This window comes from Ursus americanus, chromosome 36 (genome assembly GCF_024610735.1).
Source record: "Ursus americanus isolate L20-20 chromosome 36, mUrsAme1.1.p, whole genome shotgun sequence".
Lineage (NCBI taxonomy): Eukaryota > Metazoa > Chordata > Mammalia > Carnivora > Ursidae > Ursus > Ursus americanus.
Window position 1 is genome coordinate 15,234,767 of NC_142162.1, and position 27,702 is coordinate 15,262,468.

The following is a 27,702-nucleotide window of genomic DNA, read 5'->3' on the forward strand; positions in this document are numbered from 1 at the left end:
AGTCACTACCAATCGATTGGAGTTGACGTGGGACCTGAATCCTATTTCTATTCCAGGATTAAGGCACTGAGCAGCCCTAGACCTCCAGGGTTTGAATCCCGGCCCCAGCACTCAAAAGCAGTGTGACTCTGGGGAAGTTGCTCCGTGCCTCAGTTTCATTACCAGCAAAATGAGAATAATTATAGTGTCGTATGGCTGTTGTGTTAAATGAGTTAGTATTATCAAATGATGAGAACAGTACCCCGCCTACATCAAAAGGGATATCGTGTTTGCTATTGTCGTTACAGTTCAAATGCCAATGTCACCCAGGAGGCATGTGTTACAGTGTGTTAGCCACTTCCCTTCATCTACCATTAGTCTACCAGACGGCTAGGCAATCTCCTAGCAAAGTTTTCGGGAGAAGGAACTAGAATAGGGCAACTTTGTCCAGACCTTTGGAGATGCCAGAAGCTGCCTGGTAGGGAGCAAAGGGCTGGGGAGCTTAGAGCAGTGCCCGAGAGCTGAGTGCTGGGGAGGAAGAAAGAAGGGAGCCATCAAAGACTTCACAAGTGGACTTTATGGAAATACACGTCCTTTTTCTGCTGCTGTTAAATTATGCAAACCAAACTGAGATGACGGTGCATAGATTCCCCAGCCAAAAGGGGGTACCAACTGAGTCACGGACACAGAGGCAGAGATCAGGGGTGGAGTCCCCAAAGTTTGGGGTCCAGATCTGACTGGGGGAGTGGAGTTCTTGTAAAGAGTCTGAATCTGTATCTGCACCAACCAGTGTCTAGACACTTTATCACTGATGGTGCAATTACTGTCTCTGGCTGCAGTCCTACCCCGACCACCCTAGTAAAACCTGCAATCTGCCTCCCCTACCCGTTCTACTCTTTCCTTTTCAGCACTTATCACTTTCTAACACACTGTATAGTTTACTTATATCTTATATTTATTGCCAATTGTCCCTCTTCTCCCTGCAGGAAAATAAACAACTCAAAGTCATGGGTATTTGTTTACGTCTGCCCGAATGCTCTTAGTACTCGGAACCATGCCTGGGTAATAGCAGGTGCTGCCGAACAGCTATTTACCAAATGAACGAATGAATGTTCGTTATTAAAAGCAGTTCTTGGGGCGCCTGGGTGACTCAGTCAGTTGAGCTTCTGACTCTTGGTTTCCTCTCAGGTCATGATCTCAGGGTAGTGCTATCGAGCCCCACATTGGGCTCTGCACACAGCAGGCAGTCTGCTTGAGATTCTCTCTCTCCCTCTCCCCCAACCACTCCCCCCATGCTCTCTCTCTAAAATAAATAAATAAATCTTTTTTTTTTTTTTTTTAGCAGTTCCTCTATAACATCGGGGACCCTTTAAGACTGTAGTGAAAACAAAACAACAAAAGTATAAGCATCTACACAGTTTGCTCCTCTCTAACAAAGTGTTCTCCAATTAAGGCAGAGGTTAAGTGAATAGACACAAACCCCAAACATTAGCTCAAAAGAAAACCCATGTCTGTTTCCTCCTGGGCTAATACACACAGGTATAGCTCCTCTTCATAAGGAGAAGCCTCATGGTATCACGGACAATTCCCTGGCCTCGGTATATATAAGAAGACCCTAGTTAAAGACTCAGTTTTGTGCACTCAGCTGTGTGATGCTGGGCCAATCACATCTCCCCTCTGGGCCTCAGCTTCTCCATCCAAGTCAAGCTGGATTAGATTCAAATATTTAATGAACGCCCACTGCATCACTTCTAGCTCCAAGATGGCATAACCCTACCTAGTCCCACTTGATATTAAGATGCTAAATTTGATCATTGATGGGAAAGAAATGAAAGTTGCACCCCCTCCCCTTGTCGCTGTGGGTTGCAGCTCCCAAGTGGATTACACCTTCCTTTCGACACCCCTACTCAGCAGAGCAGGCATTTACTCTGAAAGGTGAGGTGCTGGGAGGCCCTGGGGCAGCAGAGTCTAGGCACTCACCTCTAATAGCCATGGTGGAGAACCGAGAATCAAACAGCCATCTCACCGGCACAGCGAATGAGTCAAACGCCGAGAGTCGAGGCGCGCACTGAACTGCTGAGCAAGGGGTGTGCAAATGCTACTTCGAATGGCTTAAAAAGCATCACGACAATGTGAGTGGGTTACAACGGCTGCACAAAAGCACATCTGGAGGATCTCTTTGCTCTCTTGCATCCTTGAATATTGAATCCAGAAAAATAAATTGACTTACTGTTTAATCCAATAGTCAATACGCGCTTCTGTTGTATAGACTCAATTGACTTAAAACTCAAGCCACAGCCTGCGGCAAGGAAAATCTAATGCAACCACGCAAGCCTGGTATTGATACATATCACAGGTTTGTTGTTTCTCCAGTAAGAAACAATTATCCCAAACTACATTCGGTGGGAAGGAATGGTCAGTGCTCAGAAATCAATGTGGTTAATAATTTTTGATCTGGCTTATTGAAGAGCCAGGCACAGGCTTGTTATCTCTACGGCTGACAAAGGTTCTCTAATGGGATTAGGTTATCACCATTTTGTTTTTCCTACAGCGAGGACCCATCTTTCTCTCCCTAGTCAAACAGAAGGGTTAAAGACCCTGGCCCCCAAGAGCCAGTGACCGTGAACAAGCCCTCTGCCATGCCTTACTTGGCACTGAGCCTCGCCTCATCACACAGCCCAATTACCTGGTTGCAGACAAGTGTCTGCACGTCGCGGTTTGCTGAGTGACAACAGGATAAATTAAGACAGCTACAAACTAAATTAGGTTGAGTCTGCTTTAATACCTTACGTGCAAACCCTTCTGCCCAGCAGACTCTCTGTTTGGCTTCCTCGGGGACTTAATGAAGGTGGAGCGGCCCAAAACTAAATTTTCTGAGAACTGATGGCTCCCTTTACCAAAGAACAAAGTCCTCCCCACGTTAACCCCCTCTCGGTTCGAAGAACTGCTTCCTGCTTCTTCGTTTGGGAGATGGCTACCCTTCTTTCCTTTCTTCTTCAGGATTCTTCTAGAGCACCGCAGAGAACGCACTGTGTACTGGTTAAAGGGTAGCTGTTTCCAGGGAATTTACATTAATCTTACTGCATTTTATCTCCCCTCTGGGAGGGTGCCACAAACTGTGAGGTTTCCTTTGAATTTCAGGAGTAGACACACCCCAGAACTCAAAGTAAAAATGATACAGGCTTAATAACAACTTCTAGGGAATCCTTTTCAAGTTCAAAGCAGATTGTAAACATTAATGAATCAATTCTCCCTCCCAACACTGTGTGAGGTATGAACTAGCCCCATTTTATAGATGAGAACATTTCGGTGGGAGCATGAGTGATTAGTTTCAAGCCCAGATGGACTTCAGCCAGTGAAAGAATGAACCATTTGGATTCCCATGTACAGGAAGGGCTCATATGACTCTTCCCCTTCACAAAAACTGATGAAAACCCCGTCCCCGGATCAAGGACCTGAGCCCAGCTTAGACGTCTCTCTGCCGTGGTCAGAGCAGTATCTCTCAGCTCGGCACTGCTCCCCCCCCCCCCCCAATTCCATGCTCAGTTTTGGGATTGCCTTCCTCCAACACAACTGAAAGGAGCTCAGATCAAAGGCTCACCTGCAGGTCATTTAAATGCCTGAGCCTGTCTAACACCTCCCTCTAATAAGACTCGTGAACCACAGGCTTGAGTTTTACTAGGCTAGTTCTGCTATGGATTTTGTCTTCAATCCACAGTGCTCCCTGCACCTTGCACCTGCAGTCGTGGAAGATGTAAGTGGCAGGACTGTGTAAGGAGAATGCTGTTGGCACAAGGAGATAGATGAGAGAGAGAAAGATGAACAGACCAACAGACACTTTGTAACCTTTTACTAAACCCACTGGCTAATCTTTTACAAAGACCAAGCAGGCAGACATTGTGTAGGAAACTGTACAAGTTTTTTCTCAAAACAGTTCTAGCCATGGAGTTTCTGACAACCGTGATATGGTTCTACATTTTCTCTCCAACTTGCCTTGAACTGATGAACACTGATACTCTTTCTGCTGTTGTGGCAAGGTCAAGTTGAGACCCAGACCCGGTGTGGGGAAGGGGATGGAGGGGAGATTATCTGTGTGGTTAAAGGCACTAAGGAAGTTTGCTTCCGTTGAGAGGGTGGGGACACTCCGATTTCAGCAGTTCCCTTATCGAAAACATGTGGATACATGTTTCCAAAGCACTTGGGGGTTTTCAGCAAATTTTTAGACGACTAAGTAAAGTGCTTTTGGAAGCAACAATAGTCATACTTCACAGAACACACCGTGAAACATGTCTGTTAGGTGAGGAGATGGTAGGAGGAGTTTCAGCCAAGCCATAATGAATATGGGAATTTCAAGAAAAATAGAGAGAGAGAAATTTCTTGCTTTACTACCATGCTGGGTGTGGAAAAGTTTAGCCTAGTGGATCTCAACCCTGGCTGCTTACCAGCACCATTTGGAGAACTTATGAAAATTCTCAGGTCTATTTCAGTCCCAAGATTGCCTCCCCAGGAGTAGGATGAGACAGGGGTATTAAGTAAAAAAAAGCTCCATTTGTAATTCTGTTGTGCTGATAGTCTGGGACCCACTGGGCTGGTCTTAGGAGCACAGTATAGACTGTGAACATCTACATGTGAGTTACATTACCTGTCAGGGAACAAACAAGAGAGACACTTCTTTAAAAAGAATAGGGCATGGGCTCCCCCCGCAATTGCTTCCAACCAGCATCATTGTTCAATTAGTAATTTAGTTTTACCTGATGTTTCCTGCAAGCAACTACTCTATTTTCAAGGACTCTCTATGCCCACGACGTGGGGCTCAAACTCATGACCCCAAGGTCAAGAGTCACAGAGCAACTAGTTAAAAGCAAGAAATCCGTTATTCTTATTTTTATTTAAATTCATTCAAAAGAAAAAATTTATTTGATGAGCAGGATTAGGGATTATAGCACTGACCCCAAAACAACTTAAAATGAAAAAAGTATTTTAAAAAAAAACCAAAAGGAAACAAACCCCATCCTGCTGCACCCACGATCCCTGGGTCTAGGTTTCCTAAGCCAGCTTGCATCCACACAGCCATGCATGCACCAAACGTACTGTGGGTCCACTGTGTGTCAGGAACCGTGCTTGATTTTAGCAGTCCCGGGATGAGGCAGATATAGTCCCTACCTGGTAGGGGCATCCAGTCTAGCCAGGGAGGGGTAAAGAATAAAAAAGTGCTATGATTAAAAGTGATTTTTATTTGCCTCTTTCCACAGGTCATGCGGTATTTCCAGAGCTTTGCGATCCCTACCCCATTTCATCCCTGCCACAGCCTTATCAGGTGGATTGTGTTATTATACCCATTTTACAGATGGGAAACCTGAGATTTAGAAGGCTAACCTCACTTCTCAAAGGTCTCAAAATCTGTAAGAGTTGGGCCTTTCTGATTGAGCAAGCCAAATTTACATACCCGTCTTATTCCACTTCTGAAGCGCACGGGAGGTGTGTGGGGGCTCTGGTGGAGGAGGGAGAGCTGAGCGCAGCCCTTCCTCTTGCCAGGTCAACACTGCACCAGGTGAGAGTGGACTCAGCATCATGGGGGCCGCAGCTTTCAAAACCGGTGTTAAGGAATCTCCCTCCCTTGAACTTGCACGCCCAAGCAGCCCGAAGAGCCGGCAGTGCCTTTGAGGCCACTCTCTGGCAGGGGAAACCCTTAACCAGTCCAGGTTCCTCATGCTGGGGCTTTCAGGTCCCCAGGGCGGGTCTCTGCTTGGCCTGCTTACCGCCCTTCGGGCAGCATGGAGTGGCCCAGCCAGCCCACGGAGTCAGGGGTGGCTGAGCTGTAACCTGAAGTCATCTATTTATCCTCTAACTGTACTGCTCCCTGGCAAGTGCAGGGAGGAGACCGTAAGCCTTGCCACAGTTCAGTGAACCGAGCTCCCGTACCTTGGCTGTGGCGTCAAGTCCCAGTTATATAACCACTGGGCTGAGTGCCTCCCTGGAGGGAGAGACGGGGGTGGGGGGGGCGCGGTGAGCAGGAAAGGCACCATTAGCGTAATGTGAAGAAAACAGACTTTGAAATCTTCCAGAGAATTGAGAGTTTGGCACCGTGTGTTTCCCATTTCGTTCCACAATCTTCAAATCCTACGCATTCGAGTCTGGTCAGCTGTGGGTGGGGAGGCCAGCAGAGGGAACGGGGCTCAGACTCTTGTAGGCAGTGAGTTTATACTTAGTCTTAAAATATGCGTGCTGTACCACGGTCTTAGGTCTTCCGTAGACCCAGTTCCATGAGGAGGAGCACGTGAAGGTTAAGGCCCAAGTCCAGCTAAGGAAGAGTACTTCGTCCTAAGTTTTGCCACTATATGTTTGCCTCTCAAGTCTTTTGTTTTTTTTAAAGATTTTATTTATTTATTTGACAGAGATAGAGACAGCCAGCGAGAGAGGGAACACAAGCAGGGGGAGTGGGAGAGGAAGAGGCTCATAGTGGACGAGCCTGATGTGGGGCTCGATCCCAGAACGCCGGGATCACGCCCTGAGCCGAAGGCAGACGCCCAACTGCTGTGCCACCCAGGCGCCCCATTGCCTCTCAAGTCTTAATGTGGACAGCTGTAAGGACTGGAAAACCTGGAGGCTGATGGCCTTCCAGAAGCTCCTCGAGACCTTCCAAGGAGGACAACGGGGTAAACGAACGAGGGTCCCTGTTGGCTGTTTACTTTGCATGGGGAGTCTGCTTCTTTTGCCCATAAGAGTTACAACCATCCGTTTTCTCAACTGTGAAAGTGGTCACATGATACTCAGTGCCTTCATATCACAGAAATCAATTCAAGTTTTAGTCATATAGACTCATCTACAGCCGTCATCTGCTCCTCCGGCTATGAGCCCATCCATATTCCCCGCCCCACATGTGGCCCTAAAAATTCCTTAATGAATATTACTAAGTAAGTAAACATGTGGGAAAATGTTCGTCCCTCCTAGTAATAAAAAATGCAAATTAAAGTAACTTTGAAAAGGTAGCATTTTCGTCTTACTAAATAATACCCTAATGCTGGTCAGGCTGTAGTAGGATTGATAGACTCAAATGCCGTGAGCACTCAGTTAAATCAGCATAATTCCTCTCGGAAGAAATAAGGCAACGTGTAACAAGAATCACAAAGATGTGCTTACTCTGACCCAGTAATCCTTCTCCTGGGAATTTATACTAAAGAAATAATCTGACAGAAGCAAAAAGCTACACAAACCATAGTGCTGTCTCTAATGATCAAATCTAATCACACACATACCACAAAATTTCAGAAGGAGCCTCAGGTTCAGTAATCGGGGAGGGCTTAACAAATTAACGCATATCAACAATGGAATATTACGCAACTATCAAACTCCAGAAGACATGAGGGGTAAACTTAAGATCTAAGATCACTAGGATGATAGGATTTACTTGAATGTTTTTCTTGATCTTTTGTAATATGTAAAAGAAATTAAGAGTATGTTAGAGAATGTACCAGGAGGCCTATCAATTATTTTCCTGCCCAGATCATCATTTCCTGCAAACGGGCTTTTATTAAGGATTTCCCAAATGAAAATAATGAAATACAGAGGGTCACCGAGATCATGCTGGGTTACTGGGGGAGGGCTTAACACCCTGCATCCTGACTGTTGTCTGACCCAGGTCCTTGGCCTTTCACTCTTGCCTTTGAGAACCCCTTTCATTTTTCCAAATGGGATGGCTTCGAAAGGTGTTAGAATGGGGCTCTGCTCCCCCCACACCCACCATATTCGCTCACATCCATTCAGATGCTGGAAGCACCTCCAGAGAGAGCCTGAGAAAACTTGGTGCCAGGGCTTCAGAACCTTCCAGATCAACAACCTGTCTCTTGTCCATCCTGAAACTAAGGAAACTCGGGTCCATGGACTGATCACCCTGAAAGGACTAGCAAAGAAGTGAATCTCTACTCATGATAATGAACCCGTCACACAACTGGTTTAACTCAATGATTTCCGGTCAAACCAAGGGTGGCCATTTTTTGCTACCCATCAGCCCCTTCCCCAAGTCTGTAAGCAAACAGTGTGGCAGGTCTGTGTTTTGGTTTTCACTGTGTTCAACTGGGGAAAATGGGGGTAATATAATGAGTTTTCATGAAGTTTTTTCACAGTAAAAAATCATTCCTTACTCTAAGATAATGTACTTTCTAGTTTTTTGATGTTAAAACTCCATCCTTTTGGGAAAAGATGGTGACAACAGATGGGGGTTATATTTTGTTGCTGTTATTTCTTCGCAGTAAAATACAGGAACTGTATACTGGCCTCCAAAATGGTAGTGAAATTAAACTACTTTATTACACGCATTACCCTTAGAGCCCCATTCAACAGAAAGAGGGAGATTCTGGACATTCTCAGTGGGCCACACCAAACAGTTTCACAGCAAGTTCTGGTCCCCTTGACTCTTCAAAATGTGCCGAACGATTATTATAGAGCTTTACTTCTATCACTGTATGTGTCTGTCCGCCCTACTGAGTTGTGAACGTCTTTGCTCAGAAACCACTGCCTTACTTGTCCTTGTGTTTTTGGCGACTAACACAGCATTGAGTATACTGTTGTTAAGCTCTAGTCTGTAGTTGGACAAAGTGCAGTAAAAGCTGGAGGACAGTTGTGGAACTGAGAAGAAAGCTCTCGATGTGGGTTCAGAAGGCCGGATGAGAATCCTGGCTCTGCCGTGGAGCAGCTGTGGGACTGGAGCAGTTCCTCGCCTGCTCTGGCGCGAACAGTGCAGCGATACTTCTCAGCCCCTCCCCGGCACCCTAGCTGTGTCATTGTGTACGGGTCACGGGAAAGCGCCTGCGTGTGTGTTAACTTCCTTCTTGCCACCTTGCTCCCCGACGGGCCGCTGCTCCTATTTACACGCCACCCCCACCTCAGCCCTGGCCAGAGGGGTTCCCAAAGCAAAAGACCGGGTCCTCTCACCCAGGGAGGTGGAGGGCCAGAGGCAGCTGTCAGCGTGCTTTAGTGGAAGGCAAAATCAAATACGAGCAGCATCCGTTCGCATTGACTCATGATTATTGTGCTTGACAAGATAACCTGTACCCGCTTGTACATTCATTACGGAGCTTCTGAGATGATTTTGCTTTGTCTGCTTGAGCATAGGAATTTTTAATGAACAGTTTCAATGTCTGGTTTCACGCACTTGAAACATAAACATCAGTGAGCGTCTTTCTAACAGGCTTGATCTGTACCCTCAAATGGTTTACCAGACGCTCCAGCAGGGGGACCCATGTGGGTCTGAAACCTGTGAGCTTTTCCTCTGTGGTCACTGATGCAAACAAAGACGGGGAACTTTCAGCCTCCCCTTTCCAGTGATAAATATTTTAAATAAATGAGGAGGTAAATGGAGAAGGGGCTTGAATTTTAACTGTTAGCAAGTGAGGCATGAAGGAAGAAAGAGAGAGTTGTAACTGCCGGGAAGATCCCATGTATTCTTTTGAGCAAAATAATTTGCAAATTATGTCACATGTGGCACAAAGAAATGTCAGATGTTCTGCCTGTTATTGTGTAGAAAGCTTACCTAAGACTCATCTACCTTTCCAGCTGTTTCCCATGCTGCTTTTCCCATGTTTCTGGGCTCGACCTTAAGCCTTTACCCAGTTCCTCAAACACATATTCTTCATCTCTCCACAGGGCCTTTGCACATGACATTCCCTATGCCTGGTTCAGTCCTATTCACGTTTCTGATCATTCCTTCCTCGGGGAAACTTTGCTCACTTTCATGTGAGACAAATCCCCTACTACGTATTCTGAGGACATAGCCTTCATCACACTTTCTACTTTTGTTATTTTATATTTCTTTGATGACAGTTTGATGAACTCCATCTCCCCCACAAGACTATTTGCTCCTCAGAACAAGCAATCTGTGTTTGCTTCCCATCCTTTCCCCAGCACCTTGCCTGGCAGGTGCTCAGTAACTATTTAAGCCCTACATGAGTGGAGGGGATGAGTCCTTGACAATTAACCTCACCAAAATCTCTTGTTAATGACCTGCCTTTGCAAGGCATCCCATGGAACAAGGTAAAGTCATGGTTCCAGGCCTCTGGGTGTTTCACCAGCTGCAGATACCATTTTCACACACAACGGACATCACCACGGTTGAGAGCTGGGCTGTCTATGGCATCGGTGAAGCCAAGTGACTTCCAGATGGCACATACTGCCTTGGACAAATCACTAAACCTTTCTGCCCCTCCATTGCCCCATTTGTCAAATGTGATACCATTAGTGTGCCTTTTGCTAAATGGTCAGAAGATAAAACCAGATAACAAAGGAAAATGCTTTAAAAAAGTAAATACTGGTATTACTTTTTCCCAACAAGGAACCGCCTCCTTGGCCACGTCTATAAGGGCCTTTCTAGAAAAATGTGATGGAAGCAATCCTCCTGGGCAAGATGGAGCTTATGCAGCAGGAGTGGGTTGGGCCAATTTAGGGGCACAGTCCGGTGGCAGGAAGACAGACAGAGAAGGCAGGCTCTTCCTGGGCGGGGGGTGGGGGCAGTGGAAGACCATCCTCCTGTCATCAGGGCCATCCAGAGGATGGACACCCTGAAGCAGGAATATTGAGCAGCTTTATGATGGGTGAGGGCCAGGGGAAAGGGGGAGAGGGGCAGATTCATCTGTAGAACTATCTGCCCTGAGTTTGGCTGTTTCTCTAATGGTTCTGGGGCCTTGTCTCACCTGGGTTTGGCAAACAAACAGGAAGTCTCCTCCCTACCCGATGCTCACCTGACTGGGTCCAGCCCTCACTCAGGGGCAGCTCCCTCCTGGGAGTCTCAGCGTGTGATAATTATTTAGCAACCTTATGAGCAGAGGTGTGGAGAGTCCTGCATAATCACAGAACAAGAACCATGGCCTTTCTCAGGATAGGGTGACTTGGGAACCACTGGGTGGGGTGTGAATGGAACCTCATCAGTGTTTTCTGGTGATACTCAAGCCTTCTAGTCTACCTCTCTCGAAATGCAATGCCATCCCATTTTGCAAAGGAGGAGTGCAGAGCAAGTCTACAGTAAGTCATGCAATGCTCTGAAGGAAGGGGTAGGCTCGGCAAATGAGACCTAGCAGGGAAACCAGGGAGAAATGCTGGGTAACCACACGGGGCTATAAAACAGCAGGCCTCGCTGCTGCTGAAGCAGCTGCTGCAAAGTTCGGGAGCTGAGAGATGGAGGGAGCAGGCATAGGATTAAACACTGAACAAATCCGTTTCGTACCGTCTGCAAAGGTTATACCTTCATCAAACGGAAAGAGGAATCCTGAAGGATCCAGTAAGCATGGCATTTCCTCACAGCCCTTCCCCGTCAGTGGTGGTCAACACTGAAGACAGATGGCTATATCCCGTTGTCTTTCTGGGTGTCCCTTGGCGAGGGGTGGAATGGGAGAGCCTATGTTAGTGGCAAAGAATTTGTTCATTTAACTGAAATACTGCTTAACCCAGGGATACCTATAATGGTTTGTTTGGTTTTTACTAATTCTGCAGTCCCACATTGAGCACTTACAAAAACCAGGTCCTGTGCTAAGTACTGAGGATATAAAGCTGAATAAGACACCATGACTTCTCTCAAGGAGCTATATCCTAATAGGTTAGAATAGCATATAAACCAAGATTAGGGCCACCCTTTGGCAAGCCTATCGCTGCAAATACACAAGGTGCTATGGGAACTCAGAGGAAGGAGAAACTCTGCCGGGGTGCCTAGGAGACCTTTCTGAAACAAGGTATTGATGAAAGAATATGAATCCACCAGGCATCATTCATTCATTCATTCACACTCAGTTGCACTGGGCACTCTGGGGCGCGGGGGATACTGTGGCGAAACAGCCCAATCCCTACTCTTGAGGAGTTCACAAGTCTAGGGGGGGTGGTAGACACACCAACAGTTCATCAGAAATTTGGGAAGTGCTGTGAAGGAAAAGCATAAGCGTCTCAAGAGTCTGTCTGGGGGACTGATCTTGTCAGGGAGACAGAAGCAGCTCTGGTCAAGATGTGACGTTTAAGCTGAGATGGGAAAGACGCTCAGCAGTGTATGTGGTCAAGGAGCTAGAAGCGTGGGCAGGAAGAGATTTCAGGCAGAGGGGGCATCACGTGCATTCATTCATTCCACTGACATTTACAAAGCACCTGTGTGCTCAGCACTGTGGTCACCATGATGAGCAAGACACCTGCGACCCCATGAAGCGTGAAGCTGAGTGGGGGAGGCAGATCATGGCTGGGCAGGGGGGACAGTTGAAGCTCAAGACATCTTCGTCGGAGACGGGGGTTCCTTGCTGCCCTGGGTGACTGCCGTGTGGGGTGCTGCTCGGCCTGTCATCCTGCTCTTCCTTGCTTAAGAACGAAACTCCTTTCTCTACCAGTAGCAGTGACGTTCCAGAGAAGAAGACGCCTCAGCAAATGCTGATGTGTGCGTTTCGCAGTGAGCTGGAAGTGGCCGGCCTGGCTTGGCCTGTGCAACCCTCCCCGCCTCCCCAGGCAGGATCCGCACACTCCTCAGCACCACGGGGCCGACCGCTTAAGGAGGGCACCCTCCCTGCCTCCCTGCTCTGGGCCTGCCTCAGCCCAGGCACCCCGGCCACACCCGCGGCCCTTCTGAACCTTCCGTCTGAGGGTTGGGGCCCCCTTCTAGGAGAAAGCCCCCATCTCTCTTAATAACATTTTCCCTCTGCCGGTCTAATTAACTCCGTCACTGTATCTGCAGTCAGATAAAATGCTCATTTCACACCACATTAATTTTTATCAGCTGAACATTAAGCAACACAAAGCTATCTATGCTTGGTTTAATTTACATACTGACAGACCTACAAAGCATTACCCAAAGTGGCTGCGAAGCAAATAAGCAGAACTGGCATCAAACAAGGCTCTTCGAAATGAAATATTGATTTGCAAGGCTGACAGTAAAGAAGGGTTGGAGGGATATGGGAGAAGAACTGAAGAGTAAAAGGGTTATTTTTCCTTGAAGAACAATTACTGATGGAGCCAACTAATAGATCTCCTAAAGGTCAAGTAGAGGGGCCAGCTGGGCTCTAGGATGCTGAGGATCAGGTGTGCTCTGGGAAACACAGCCTCACAGTCCATAAAGTTTACTGGAAATGAATCTTTTCACCATCCTGCTATCGGGAGTTTCCCCTCACCTAAAGGAAATGCCCTCAAATAACAGAGTGTTTTAATATTTCACCCCCACCCCCCAATATATCTCACCTCTGTAACTCTGCTCAAGCTATTTCTTTGGAAGAGTCTTCCTTCCCTTACTTCATGGCCAACATCAGACATCACCTCCTCCAGGAAGTCTTCCCTGATCACCTTCCTTCTCACAAGTAAGTTCCCAGAATACCCAGAAGAGGGTCCCCATTGCACCTACCACATTGTATTTGAATCATCCATGTGTATGTCTCTTTCTCTCACTGCTTACTTACAAGCTCTTTATAGGGGGAAATATACGTTCAGGATGGTGGCTGAAGCTTACCTGAGTTGGGGTATTTTCTTTAAGAAAAAGAACTCAAAACTGTAACTTTTACAAATATTACAAAAAACACATATAATCATGAGAACACATTAGGAGGATCCCTCCCAGGGCTTTGGAAGAAATCTATGCAAGTGAGGAGTTTTGAAGTTTAAGCTTTATTAGCTTTGAGGTGCGTCTGCTTCTGGCCCCTCGGATGTAGATGCTTGCATGGAACAAGCATTTCCTAAATGTGGGTAGCACGAACTGAGTAACCACAGGAAAAGGAGCTTCTTGTGAGTACACAGACAGGCTCAGCCAAAGAAAGGGTAACGGTGGGCTCCTCAAGCATCACAGCAGCCCAGATGATAAGCTGATTAGGGCTGGAGGGAGAATTGATTCCTAAGAATCATGTTTTTCTGTCTGAGAACCTGAGACCAAAAAATAAAATAAATACATGAAAAATAGGAAGGAAGGAAGGAAGGAAGGAAGGAAGGAAGGAAGGAAGGAAGGAAGGAAGGAAGAAGACAGGAAAGAAAGACAAGAAAGAAACTAAGAAAGAAAAAACAAACCGATGCCCCCAAGTGAGAAGGCACACGGCTCATACAGGTCAGTCTTTAGGCTTTAGATTGCTCTTAGCATTCCTCATTTCACCCAGATCAGTGGTTCTTTCACTCTCATGAGCCCTGGAATCACCTGTGTCCCTCGCTGCATGGCAGATTCCCTGGCACAAACACCAGAGGGTTTAATTTTCATTTCTTAGAGCTGGACTGTGCCTGAGAATCTGCATTTTAAATATGTGTGCCCACCCATGATCTTTCCCTCCGGCTTTATTTATTTATATATTTTTTAAAAAAGACTTATTTATTTATTTGAGAGAGAGAGAGGAGAGAGAGAGAGCACGAGTGGGAAGGTCAGCGGGAAAGCGAGAAAGAATCTCAGGCAGACTCAGGGGTCAGCATGGAGCCCAGTGTGGGGGCTCAACCTCAGGACTCTGAGATCATGACTTGAGCCGAAACCTAGAGTCGGTGCTTAGCCGACTGAGCCACCCAGGCGCCCCTCCCTCCACCTTTACTGAGCTGTAATCAACATACAACATTGTGGAAATTCAAGGTGTACACAACGGTGATTTGATACACATGCATATTGTAAAAGGTTTACCACAATAAGGTTAGTTAACACATCGCTCACCTCACATAATTACCATTTAGTTGTTGCTATTGTTGCGAACATTAAAGCTCTATTCTCGTAGCAACTTTCAAGTATACATCCAGTGCTGTTAACTCCAGTCACCAGAGTTCTCTAAATCACCACAGTGCTTTGTCGTACATCTCCAGAACCATCTGCGATCTTGCTGCAGGTCTTCTAAGACCACACTTGGAGAAACCTTGGCTAAACACAAACGTTGATGTGAAGGGGAGGGACTGGGTGGGAACTGGTTACGAGGGCTAGTAGAGAATGGTATTTCCCTCAAGAAGCTGGAAGATGACTACAACTTGAGGTAGCATCATGGCCTGAGGAAGATCCAGGCCTGAGAGAGGTGTAAAAAACATCTATCTAGAACCTGGAGAGAGAGAAGGTTATAGATGTATTTGAAAATATCTATGCAGACCCTCGCTTGAGAACAACTCTTGTCTTCCTGTGAATGTCAACCTACAGGTACTTTGCACTAAGTCCTCATGAGAGAGGAGAGCAAAACATCCGCCCCAACCACAAGGGCCAATGCAGGTTGAGTTTTCAGTTCTGTTACACGAAAATTTTTAATAGGTAGTCCTGGATCAGGAACACATAACATTCCTGTCATGGTTGTATATGGCTTCCCCAAAAAGAAACTTCTGGACTGGCTTCAGTTTCACAATCATGCATGCTGGCGCTTGCAGGTATCAGTTGGCTCTAGGACTGCTGCAGGTATTTTGCTTCCAACACCAGCACGGCACAGTCTTCTTAGAGATCTCTGTGATCCATGGAGGCCCCAGATCCTTTTTTTTGGACCAAAAAGTTCCAAAAAGCCAACATTGTCATTTATCTGTTTAGTAGTGTTTAATAGGAACAGAATGCAATAGAAGCTTTGGCATCGGAAAAGTCTGGCTCATTTAGAATCAAATGTGCGTAACACCAACTGTGGAATCAAGCTCGGGGCCAAAGCCATGGGCTCTAGGTTCCATGGCTAGTTCAGCTAGTACAAAGCTGGGTGAATTGGGCAAGTCACTTAACCCCCCTGAGTCTATTTCCTTATCTGTAATACTAGTTTTGCCTCACTGAGCTGTGACATGGAGTCAACATGTTTTGAAAAATCTAAATGTAAATATACAGAGTACTGGATTCTGGCAATGGCCCATTAATACTCCTGCAGACAACAATGAAAACATCTACACAAAATAAGTCTTAAAATATGATTTGATGACAATGGAGTGCAACCAAAAGCAGACAGAAAACTGGAATATTCTTCACCTGGAAAGACAGGGCCTCCACTTGGTGAAATTTGTGGATTTATGAAATTTTGCTTGAGAGCACTCTCCAGTTGGTTTTTGGCTCTGGATATCTTAAGTTGTCAGAGAATAAAGTCAGGGTTGGAAGAGGAATACGAAAGTTACGGGAGAAAGTCCAGAAGGGTGGGAACTACAGAGGGAACATGTCACAAATCGGTATATAAAGTCTGCCTGAATCTTTGGCTGACTGCTAAACTATACACGTATAAAAGAGATCTCAAGGGGCCCAATACAAAGCAGAGCTGAAAAATGAAACAACAGAAAAGAGACTTTAGCTGCTGCTGACCACCCCAAAGACAGAGCTAGAGTTTGAGACCAGCCAAATTAGCTGGCTGCTAAAATAATTAATCTTCAGAGGAACATAACAGAATCTAGAGTCTCAGCAACAGTTATTCATATTATCCAACCAAAAGTTACTAGACATGTGAAGAACGAGTAAAATTTAACCCATACTCAGGAAAGGAAAAGCAGTCAATGGAAACTAACCATACGAACACTCAGATGATGCATTTAGCAGATAAGGACTTTAAAGAAGGTACTATAAATACATTTGAGGAACTGAAAGAACTATATACATAATAAATGAACACATATGGAACCTCAGTGGGAAAAAGAAACTATAAAAATGAACCAGATGGAAAGCCTAGAGTTGAAAAGAAAAATGACTACAATGAAAAAAAAAAAAAAAAGTACCGGATGAACTTAACAGCAGCTTGGAGATGACAGGAGAGAGTCTATGATGGGTCAGTAGAAAGTATCCAATCTTAAAAACAGAGAGGAAAAAAAATGAAGAAAAGTGAACAGAACCTCTGAGACCTGAGCACGGTAGACCACCCAACAGTCTAACTTACATGCACAGGAAGTCTCAGAAGGACAAGGGAGAGAGGGTGGGCATAAAGCACATTGGGAGGAATGACTGAAAATTTCCTAAATGTGGTAAAAGACATTAACTTACAGATCCAAGAAGCTCAGCACACCTCAGGAAGGATACATAGAGAGAAAATCATACCTAGGCACACCATAGTTAACTCGCTACAATCCAAAGACAGAAAAATCTGAAAGCAGCCAGAAAAAAACCACACACTCCTAACAGGAGTAGCAACAATGTGAATGACAGCTAACGTCCTTCAAAAGGCAACAAAGGCCAGAAATGATGAAGTGATACCATTAAAATACAGAAAGAAAAACACTCAGTGCAGAAGTCTACAGTTAGGGATAAGGGCAAAATAAAGTCATTTGCAGATAAACTAAAACTGAGAGATTCATTACCTAGAGACCTGCACTGAAAGAAATGATAAAAGAAGTTCCTCAGTTTGAAGGGAAATAACACCAAATGATAAGTCAGATCTATAAAAGGAATGAGAATCACACACACAAAAATTTTTAAGTAAGCACTTATTAATTTTTTTAGTGGGTAGCAAATTTATCTCATATAGACTAAATGACACATGATCTCTAAATAGAACCCATATAGCCTATAAATTCTGTTTTTATCTGGCTTTCTCCCTAAACCCCAACCCTCCCCCCACACCAAAAAAAACCAAAAACAAAAATCTGGTTTTTTTATCTAGCTGTGTGACTGATCTTAAGCACAAAGGTAACTTATCTGTGCACTTGTTTCTTTATTTCTAAAGAGAAAAGATGGAATAAGTAATCGCAAAAGTTCCTTCTGGCCTGAAGATACTTCGGTTCTATGAGTAAATTGGAGCTCTATATTAGTAATGTTCTCCATTTAATTTTTATGATCATTATTTATATTTCCATTATTATGGTGAAGGTAACTGAGTCTTATTAATGATCAGACAAACTCATAAAATTCATCCAAGAACTAATGAGCCTCAGAAGCTTCTTAGACTTAACCAAATCCTTTTGTGCCTCACAATTCAAAAGAGAACCCAAAACATACTCCCATTGCGTGACGTAAGGTACGGTGCATATGCTTTGCGAACCGTAAAGCCCTAAACAGACAAAGGTAAGGTGGTTTTATTATCCCAACTGTCAGGTTTCCCTTCACATTTGCAATATATTGATGCTGGACGCCTGCTTCTTAGTCATCTTGAACACTGAGGAACTACATTAAACCACATCAGAATGTGCTTAGCCAAGCGCGAAAGTTCACTGCACAAGTCCTGCCTGCGTGAGAAGCAGAGAGTAGGGGAGCCAGGGGGTCCCAAGGACTGGGAACAGTTAATTAACTATTCAGCGTGTCCATGTTTCACTGAGGGGAGAATCTGTGGAAATTCGAAGAGCTCTCTGGTGATTTGCCACAGAGATGGACTGAAGCCAGGCTAGACTCTAAGGCTAGGCCACTTCATTCCAGGAGGTGGCCCCTAGGGTGGCCTTCCTCACTTATGATGCTCAGTGACATTTGACTGGGGAGCCTTTCCCTCGTGCCTCAGTGCTTCTGAGACTCTGCTGGGTGAAGCAAGCCTCGGAGGTTCTTGACTGACTCGGCGTACTCTAGAACAGCTCCTTGAGGACCGGGGTCCCCGCAGCCTCTCTGAGGTGGCAGGGCAAAGGTGGGATTGTTCGGGCCCTTCTTTGGCAAGAGCTTCATGATTCTGCTGAGCGCACTGTGTTCCACTGGTTCTTTTCTCCCCAGAAAACAGCCACTGTGAATAACAGGCTGTGTGGAAACAGGTCTACTTAAAATGTCACGTTAATATAATTATTTACAAATACTGGCATACATGAAATAAAGGTCTGACTGAAACAGAAAATTTCAAAGCCTAACACCATTACTTTAATGAACAGAGCAGAGAGATGCTGAATAATTTTCTGCTTATTTCATAGCATTCTTGATAATTTTTTTTTTTTTTGCCTCCTAGTCACATGTCCCAGGTTAAATTTCTTTTTTTAATTTGCTCCAACTTCCCAACCGGTAGCAGACAGCATGGAATACAAATCGTTTGTGTTTTTAAATGGCTCTTAGATTTGAATTTTGCCACCTCAAGACCATCATACCTGCTTTGATGCCGCCCTTCGGGGAAAGACAATAACAGAGCCCCAGGGGGAAATTCTGGGTACACAATCAGTGAGCCAAAGCCTGCTTTCTGATACCCACATACCCACTGACGTCAGAGGCAACTGAGTCACTGACATCCCTGTAAGCTGTCCGTGGGTGTCTGACAGCAAACTCCAAGAGATCTCCAAAGTGACAACCAGAACCTTCTGAGCCGTTGGCCACTGGATACTGAATAAAAGAACTGACAGTGCAGAGTCGTCATTGAATTAGAGCCCAAGTCAAAAGTACCTGGCTGCCTTCCCTGCTTTCTGTTTAGATGGGTGCTCTGGCCCATCTGCCACATCCTCAAGTTTTACTCAAGAGCACCTTACATGTGCAGTCCTGCCTTTCCACCTCCAGTCCTTCAACCGAGCAAATGTGGGAAATGGGAGGTAAAAATAAAGGACGGTTCTCAGACGGGTTTGTCTCAAACCAAATCCTAGAGCTTAGCTTCTAGAATGTTACACCCCCTTCATTGCTTGCCAGCCCCATAAAAGCCTCAAGCAGACGCTGCCATAAGCATCAGACTTTTTACTCTAGCACCATTTTGGCAAACATACCCTGGGGTATGTTGGCACCCCAAATCCCCACCCACTAGCTGTCTTCCAGCTCAGGAATCAGAGCAAGGAATCCTCACCTCTAAAAAGCCAACCTGGATTTTATAGCTAGTAGTGGGGACAAGTATAGAGAGAATTCAAAATGGCACCTGAAAACCAACGTTCAGTGTGGCCTATCCACCATCTGCAGGCGGCAGCAACTTGTCACTGTATTCCTGTGCTCACCACAAAACAACAGCAGCAGCAACAATAAAACCACAGCCCTTAGACGGGTTGCTTGAGACACAAAATTGGCTTCCACATTCTTCTTCTTCTGGCCTGTCCTAGAAAAGGGGGCCAAACCGGAGGACAGTATTTTTTAAGTTAAACAGTTGACAACTGTTTAGACTTGAAGCTCTCTGAGCGAAGGCTTGGTCCTTTGCCCTCACTGCTGTGGGGCGTGGTATGACACCATGGTGGTACATGGGCATCGACTCATATGGCGCAAAGATGAGGGAATGTTCTGGAGCAGCCACTGACCGGTTAAGATCACAACTTCAAACAGCTTCCTCCCATCCTTCCCTCCACAGTGAGCCAGCAGAAACAAGTGGTTTATTTGTCATCCTCAGACTATCAGAAGAGACCTTCCTAATGACCCCCCTACCTAACCATGTACACCAATTCCTCTCACTCAGACCCTCCGTCTTTCCTTCTCCTCCAGCCCTATTCAACGTGAAGACGCCCTGTAGACGGTGCGGCGCTGCACCACCAGGGAACATTATCTAGCACAACACAGTGGAGTGGAAGGAGCTCTGGGCAAATACTGAAATGGCGCTGTGCCTTGCTTTCTTCCGCTTTCACGTGGGGGTAGTACTACCTGGTGTCTGGCCTACGTCGCGGGCCTATTGTGAGTATCAAGATGTTTAAAGCTTACATAAATATTATCATCATCATCATCACAGTATTTTTCTAACCTCTGCATCCTCAAAACAGGAAGTGTGAAATGAAGCTGTGGTTCATGACCGAGCGGAGAGAAGCCTGGAGCAGCGGCGAGCCAGGGGCGGGCGGTGGTCCTGCTACTACCACACGCTGTGAGCCGCTGTCTGCGACTGTGTATCAGGGAGAGGGTAGAAGGTTAGCTCCGGTGGGACCCACAACCTACTGACGCTAGAAGGGACTCCAAGGGATGGCGCAAGCTCATGAAGCGAGGTGAGACCTGGATAGCTCTGACGTGCACTGCAATCCTAGTGGTGACCTTTGGATGTCCCTAAATGCAGGAGCCCACTTCTAAAACTAGAGGTGGGATGGGGGAAAGGCTGAGCTGAGCTACCGAGGTGCTTTGGCCCCTGGAAATCCATAAACAGTTTTCAGTAGCACATCCCTCTAAAAGAAAGCCAGACAGGTACCATTTATTACTTACGAAGATGGCAATTAAATAGGAAAAAGGAAAACAACAAGTACTTGGCAAAGATGTGGAGAGAACCCTCATACATTGCTGGTGGGAACGTAAAACAGTGCAGCCACTTTGGAAACATTTGGCTAGTTCCATAGTATATTAAACATAGAATTATCCGATCACCCAGCAATTCCCCTCCTAGGGATATGCCCCAAAGAACTGCAAACAGGTGTTCAAATAAAAACCTGGAGGTAAAATCTGCATAGCACCCCTATTCCCAATCAGCAAAAGGCAGAAACAACCTTAACTGTCTATCACTACTGAATAAATAAACACGAGCTGGTACTATCCACATGACAGAATATTATTCAGCCACCAAAAAGGAATGAAGGCCTGACACAGGCTACCATGTGGAGGGACCCTGAAAACATTACGCTAAGTGAAAGGAGCCAGCACCAAAAGGCCACTTAACAGATGACTCCATTACATGACCACCCACAACAGGCAAATATACAGACACCAAGATTAGTGGTTGCCGGGGGCTGGGAATGGGGAATGACTGTTTCCTGGGAAGGGAATTCCTTTTGGGATAAAGAACGTGTTCTGAAACTAGACAGTGGTGTTGGCTGCACGACCGGATGAAGGTGCTAAATCCCATTAAATCATACAGTTTCTAACAGCTAACATGGTGAATCTTGTATGTATTATACCGCAATAATTAAAAAAAAAAGAGAGAGAGAGAGAAGAAAAAGAGAAAGCCAGACAAAGGTGGGGATGGTATAAAAGGAAGGGAGCACTCTGGAGCTCCAGTAGAGGGAGGACCTTCCGAAACTATGTCTGCTGCGCTGTGCGTGCCCTTCCAAGGGCCTGGGTTGTTGGCTTAATTGAGAAATTATTCCTAATAAGTCCCAAGGAGCTACAGGTCTTTTCCTTATAAACGGGAAACGATCATATCTCATGGCAGCTCATTACGCATTCTTTTGGTACCATGAGTTGTTTTAAAACCGTGAAATTAGTTCTGGCAGAGTTTACAGAAAAACACCCATGAGATGAGACTGAATGAGTTATGTAAGACTCCTCACACTCTGCATACAAGATGTTAACTCCTTACTAGCACCGCTAAGGACACCGGAGTCATTTATAAAGTAACAGCACGCTCTGGTTTTTCACCAAGGCCAACACGTGGTTGATGGGAAGAAGCCGTTCTCCGGACGTGTATCTAGGCAGGCCCATCGAGCAGTTGCCACGTCCAGCCAGGTCTTCCCTCTTCACATGTGGTCTTGGAGGCCCCCAGATAGGTGAAGGGTCTTGCCCATGCAAACTGGTTTTACTAAAATTTCCGGGAGCTAGGTTGACGCTTGGACATGGTGTACTGCAGCCTTTAAAATCGGCCAGCTATCCGAAACCTGAATATGGTCATCACTGCTCCATAGCGGTGCCCCAGGACCAGCCCCAGCCCAACCAGGAGGACGACTAGTGTGATCGACGGAGCTTGAATCCTGGCATCAAGGAGACACATATTACAGAAGTTTTCACCTGGCAATAGTCATTAAGCCAATTATTATATTTGGGGGGGAAAAAACCCACCTTATATAATGCATGAACCCAAACAAGATGCTAAGCCTATGAGCTCTCTCTCTCTCCCTTCTCTTCTTCCCATAGACACACACACACACACACACACACACACACACACACACTTCACCTGCAGTATACCTAAAAAAATAAATCTACATATATATGGAATATTTTACCAATAAAATGTAGTACTTCATGATTTCATTTACTTAGAAAATAGCAAAGAATTAAAAAAACAAGTCAGATGAAGTCCGCTCAAGGTACGCGTCAAAGATCAAGCAAACTTAGAGACGCTGTTAGGACTCTACTCAGAATCCCTGGGGTCTTCTTCTACAGAGACACAGCGAGCTGAGTTATCTGGTTCCTAAACCGAAATGCCGGCTCCTTAGAAGCGGGAGATGGACCCCCACCCCAGGCAAGGCACCCTGACTGTCACAACATGTGATTACGGACCACCGAAGTAGGAAGTTCCGAAAGAACTAAGGCAAATGGAAGTAATACAAAATCGAAGAGCCTGAAGCCACGTGAAGGATCAGCAAACCATACCCACCCTAAGACACAGCACAACGGAGAGTGGAGAGCACAGGCTCAGGAGTCAGACAGACCCAAGTTTGAAGGCCAGAATTTGCCACTTCATTGCTGTGCAATCTTGGGTAAGTTACTTCCCATCTCTGACCCCTGGTTTCCTTCTACGAAGGAATGACACATCCACACTTTACAGTGGGAATAGGCTTATCGAACTCACAGGGTTATTGTGAAAATGAGATAATTATGTAATGAGCTAACAGAAGCACCTAGTTATTGCTCAATAAAAAACTTTTTTTTTTTTTTTTTTTTTTTAAGAGCTGAGGACATCAGGGTGTCATGGTGTGGTCTGGTTATTCATGTTCATGATGAGTCATCAGGACAGGGCTAACATGTAGTCTGCATGTTCTCAGGGAAAAGGCAGGGACCTTCCCTCCAATAAGTTCTTCATCTGCCTTCCTCCCCTGGGATCCCTGAAACCTCAGGCCTCCACCCCTTTCTGCCCATCTCTGAAGCCCAGCTCAGACTCTCTCCTTCTCTCTGCAAAACCTACTTTTAGCTAACTATTCTTCTATAAATTCTCTGATACACTGTTTTATCCTAAGGTGTCAATGCTCGAAAAGAGCAAAGCAAAGTTTTTGTGGGTATCAGTTAGCAACAGGGGCTGCCATCAATGAAAGGAATACTTGGGGGCGTCTTGGTGGTACAGTTGGCTAAGCATTTGACTCTTGGTTTTGGCTCAGGTCATCATCTCGGGGTCATGAGAGCAAGCCCTGTGTCTGGCTCCACGCCCAGTGGGGAGTCTGCTTGAGATTCTCTCTCCTTCTCCCTCTGCCCTCCCCCCTGAAATAAATAAATAAATCTTTTTAAAAAATGAAAGGAATACTTCTTTAATGGTGACATTTTGGCAAAGGAGTGTCCTCTCCATCACAGCTTGGAAGCAGTTTCGCCCGAAAGCGCACCATCAGGAGCCGGGGACACGAACAGGGCCCGAGGCTGGCCGCGGAAGACACTGGTGCTCCCTGTCAGAGTCCGAGGTTGACAGGTACCCAGGCAAAGCATCCGAGCCCCCCTTCTGAGTGATCCACGGTTATTTTTTTATATTCTGCATTGGTCCAAAAATACTGGGGAGGGGAGTGCTGAGTCACGAAGGAAAACAAAGTCTTAAGCCAACACAAGATCCCATCGTCAAAATACTAACTTAATCATTATGCTTTCACGTGAAAACATACTGAGAAGTAGCTTTGTTTCTTTTTCCTTTTCTCATTTTCCTCTGCAATCTGATGTTCTTTTAAACACCTGTGTGCTGGAGCCTGCCACAGCAGAGAGGGAGATAAGGTGGGAGGGGCACAGGAAGAGACAGATGGCGGAGGCATTTCAGCTCTTATCAAGATGTATGTATTGGAATGTCTCAGCCTTTTCTCTCTCTCTCTCTCTCTCTCTCTAGCTCTCTGTCTCTGTCGCTATCTCTCAGTACCTCTATCTCTGGCTTTCTTGTGAAAACAGTAACAGAAATAAAGCTAGGATTTCATCTGCCCCACGATGGGGGTCCTGATTTCTTACAGAGGGCAGGCATCACGAGTCTACCTCAATGCCTAGCCCAGTGTCTGTGCCAATTCTCTGTCTCCCCTCCACCTTGCCTTCAGAGACATTTAGATGGGTTGCCAGAAGCTGACAGTGATGGGAGCATTTACACCACAGAAGTTGGCAAACACTACAAATTAGGGCTTTATTATTTTTTTCCTAGAGTCAATTGTTAAACATTTATCAGCTCACTACTGATAATAGGCATTCCATAAATATTTGCTAAATAAACAAAGGAAGAATGATGAGCTGTCCCACTCAGTTGAGCCATTTCCAACACCTCTCTGGCTCCACTCATAGCAAACCCTCTTAAATTCTTCTCAACAACAAGATGACAAGCCTTAGGATTTAGTTATGAAGCAGAGAAAGAAATGCCAGGAAGACAAATTTAAAACAAAATTTCTCTTTGGTAATAGTGTCTCTGACTCAGCTCTGGTGGAAAGTATCAACCTTATAAACCCACAAGGAAGAGGTGAAGATTTCACATCGTTTCTCGTTTCTTTTGATGTTAAGAAGAGAACCGTACTAAATGCTGGGACAGGGCTGTGAGAGGGAGCCCGCCAGGCTCGGTGCGGCAGTCACGTCCGGCAGCCTCCTCTCTGCGACCTCAAGGAGGGAGTGACTTTCTCTGAGTGCAGGTTTCCTTGTTATTGACTGGTAAATAACATTTCCTCTGCCCGACCTACAGAATGATGGCCACACGCCCCCCCCCCCCCGATCCCACATTCTCCCCCACTGAGCTCCTATGCATCCTGTGGAACCCAGTTTCCATGCTTCTGTTCCCCCTGCGGCTTGTACAAAGCCACTCCCCGACCTTCAGAAGAAGAGGGCCTGCTCGTTGGGCATACGGGTCCCTCAGCCCATCTCTCCTGTCTCAATTCCAGCACGTATCCTGCTGCATATGTATAGCTGCTGACAGATCGCGTGCCCCCAACCTCCGTCGCTCTGTGACCTTCGAGAGGGCAGGGGCCACACTGAGGGTGCATTCCCGGTACTTTCTGCGGTGACTGGCACACACTTGTTGATGACGGCACATTTATTAAAGTGAACCACCGAAAACTAGAAGTGAAGGAGCTTTTAAACTGTGAACACAATACATAAAATGGAAAGAGTTATTATCGCGGGCCGACCACAAAAAAAGGGTGCACCCTACCGCCAGCCCTTAGGAATAGCCTTGGCCTGAACAGACCCTATAAAAGCATTTAATCACACAGCTGCTAGACAAAATTCGTGAACACCTGGAGGCCTCGGGTGGAAAGGAGCAGTTAGGAACTACAGAAAGCATTCTTCTAATCGTGGCCTCCTCTTCCTCCTCCTCCTTCCCTCAGTGTGTTCCAACCGCTTTATTCCAGGATTCTGCACCCTCCCTGCCCACAGGGCTCAGAGGCAAGAATATTATATAAGGAATGAGTGCTGCCTTCATTTGTTTAAATAAAAGAAACAGCCCATTTAAAGGAACACAGACTTCAGTGGCTCGGATATTTCAGAATGTGAATATGACCCAGAGGCTCGGGAATACAGAACGGCTGTCTTGAGAATGACCGTTTTTTTCCTATTTAAAACATTCTGGAAAATTGCTCCGTGTCCCCGTGCCAAAATGAAAAAATGAAAAACATAAGGGCTATTTGGAATGTCTCTTCATTTTACAGATGACTTTAATGCATAATGTTATAAAGACATGAAGCTCTCTGGCCTCAAATGCCCCTGATGCGGCCGCCCAAAAGCCCGGGAGAGGCAGCTCGCCACAGTGTGGAATTTGTGAGCAGACCCTTGCAAAGAAAACTCATCATTTCAGATGACTTTCGTAGTCGTTCATGGGCTCTTTAGCGTTTCCTAATAAAATAGAAGCACGCGGCTGTGGGGCAGTAGAACTGTCTTACAGCAGAGGAAGGTCATGACGGGGAGGGTGGTGTATCTCAGTGTAAAAAGCTGTGTTCCTATATATTTTCTCTCATTTTATTTGATTCGGCAACCGCATCAGCTAGGGAGGGAGCAAATCACTGATGTTACAGATGTGGAAAAGGAAGGTGGAGAGAGGTACCACAGTGTAAGTGCTGGGGGATGGATGGTCTTGCAGAGAAACCCAGAGCTCTTTCGGGATGCCTGGCAGGAGTGAGGTGGGGTGGGACTCCCAGAAGAAGGGTCACCACCGGTAAGTCCGTTGGTAGAGACAATTTGGAAGAGCACGCGTGCTCGGGTCAGAGAGCCCTGACAGCACTCCCAGGGCTAGGTTCCTTGATCGTGTGTCAACTAGGATCCCTCTGCCACGGTTTCCTTATCTGAAAACATAAATAACAATTCCTAACTCAAACACTGTTGCGAGGGTCAAACGGTGGTGGTGGTGATGGGGAGATCAGTACATGGCAGGGATCCAATGGTAGCCATGAGTAGCGATCGTTATGCTAGCTTTACAGAGGGCTCTTGGCCCCACGACGGGGCTTAATGTCATCTGTTCTTTGTGACTCTGCTGGGTGGGAATTCTTCTAAATATTTCATGAGGTCCATCTCTCTTTTCTTCCTTTAGGGTTTTAGCAAGGGACAAACAGCTCAAGTATCTGGCTTCCATGTTCAGAAGGAAAAACCATGCCCGTCAAGGCATCGTGTATGTGTGTGTGTGTGTGTGTGTGTGTGTGTGTTGATGAGGCTGGCCGATTTCTTCCACTACTTTTGAAATGATATTCGCCTGTTGTTGACAAACCATCTTTGTTTTTTTCAAATATTTCTGTGTCTACAGAGATAAAAATCTTTGCCCAGATTCAATAAGGCAGGAAATCAATTAAAGTTTTCATTTTCTGCTTAGCCTCAAAAGACAAGAGGATGAAGGAAGGCCTACGTAACAAAAATGTGTACAGATTCCTGCAGGTTTCATTCTGGGCAATATGTTTGGGGGGAAGGGGATAAAAAGAACAAACAGCCTTACATGTCCTATTTGAAACAACTTTTTCCTGTTTTTTTAAAAAAAATTTACAAAGTTATTTCACTCTATTTTGATTAATATGGACAACTCTGACAGAGGAAAGACACCTCAATTTTTTAAAGACAGCCCTAAACCCAACAGCTTGCTTTTTAAATGGCTACATTTAAATATTTCTTTCTCTGTTCATTTCCAAACCTGGGCCATAAATCACCCTTATGAACACAATGGCCTGTGCCTATGGCAATTTATCATTTGGATA

General features: G+C 45.7%; 1 protein-coding gene across 4 annotated transcripts in view; it reads right to left on the minus strand.

Moving 5' to 3' along the window:
* Positions 1 to 27,702, minus strand: part of RORA (RAR related orphan receptor A) — a 1,262,587-nt gene that overhangs the window by 272,144 nt on the left and 962,741 nt on the right. Inside the window, exon 1 of one of the 4 annotated variants that reach the window (XM_045813661.2) lies at positions 5,426 to 17,415. The exons of the other annotated variants lie outside the window; for them this stretch is intronic. Coding sequence (XP_045669617.1) covers positions 5,426 to 5,690 — 265 coding nt within the window. The 5' untranslated portion in view covers positions 5,691 to 17,415. Of the gene's footprint in view, positions 1 to 5,425; positions 17,416 to 27,702 lie in introns of those variants that run through there. 4 annotated transcript variants of the gene reach the window in all.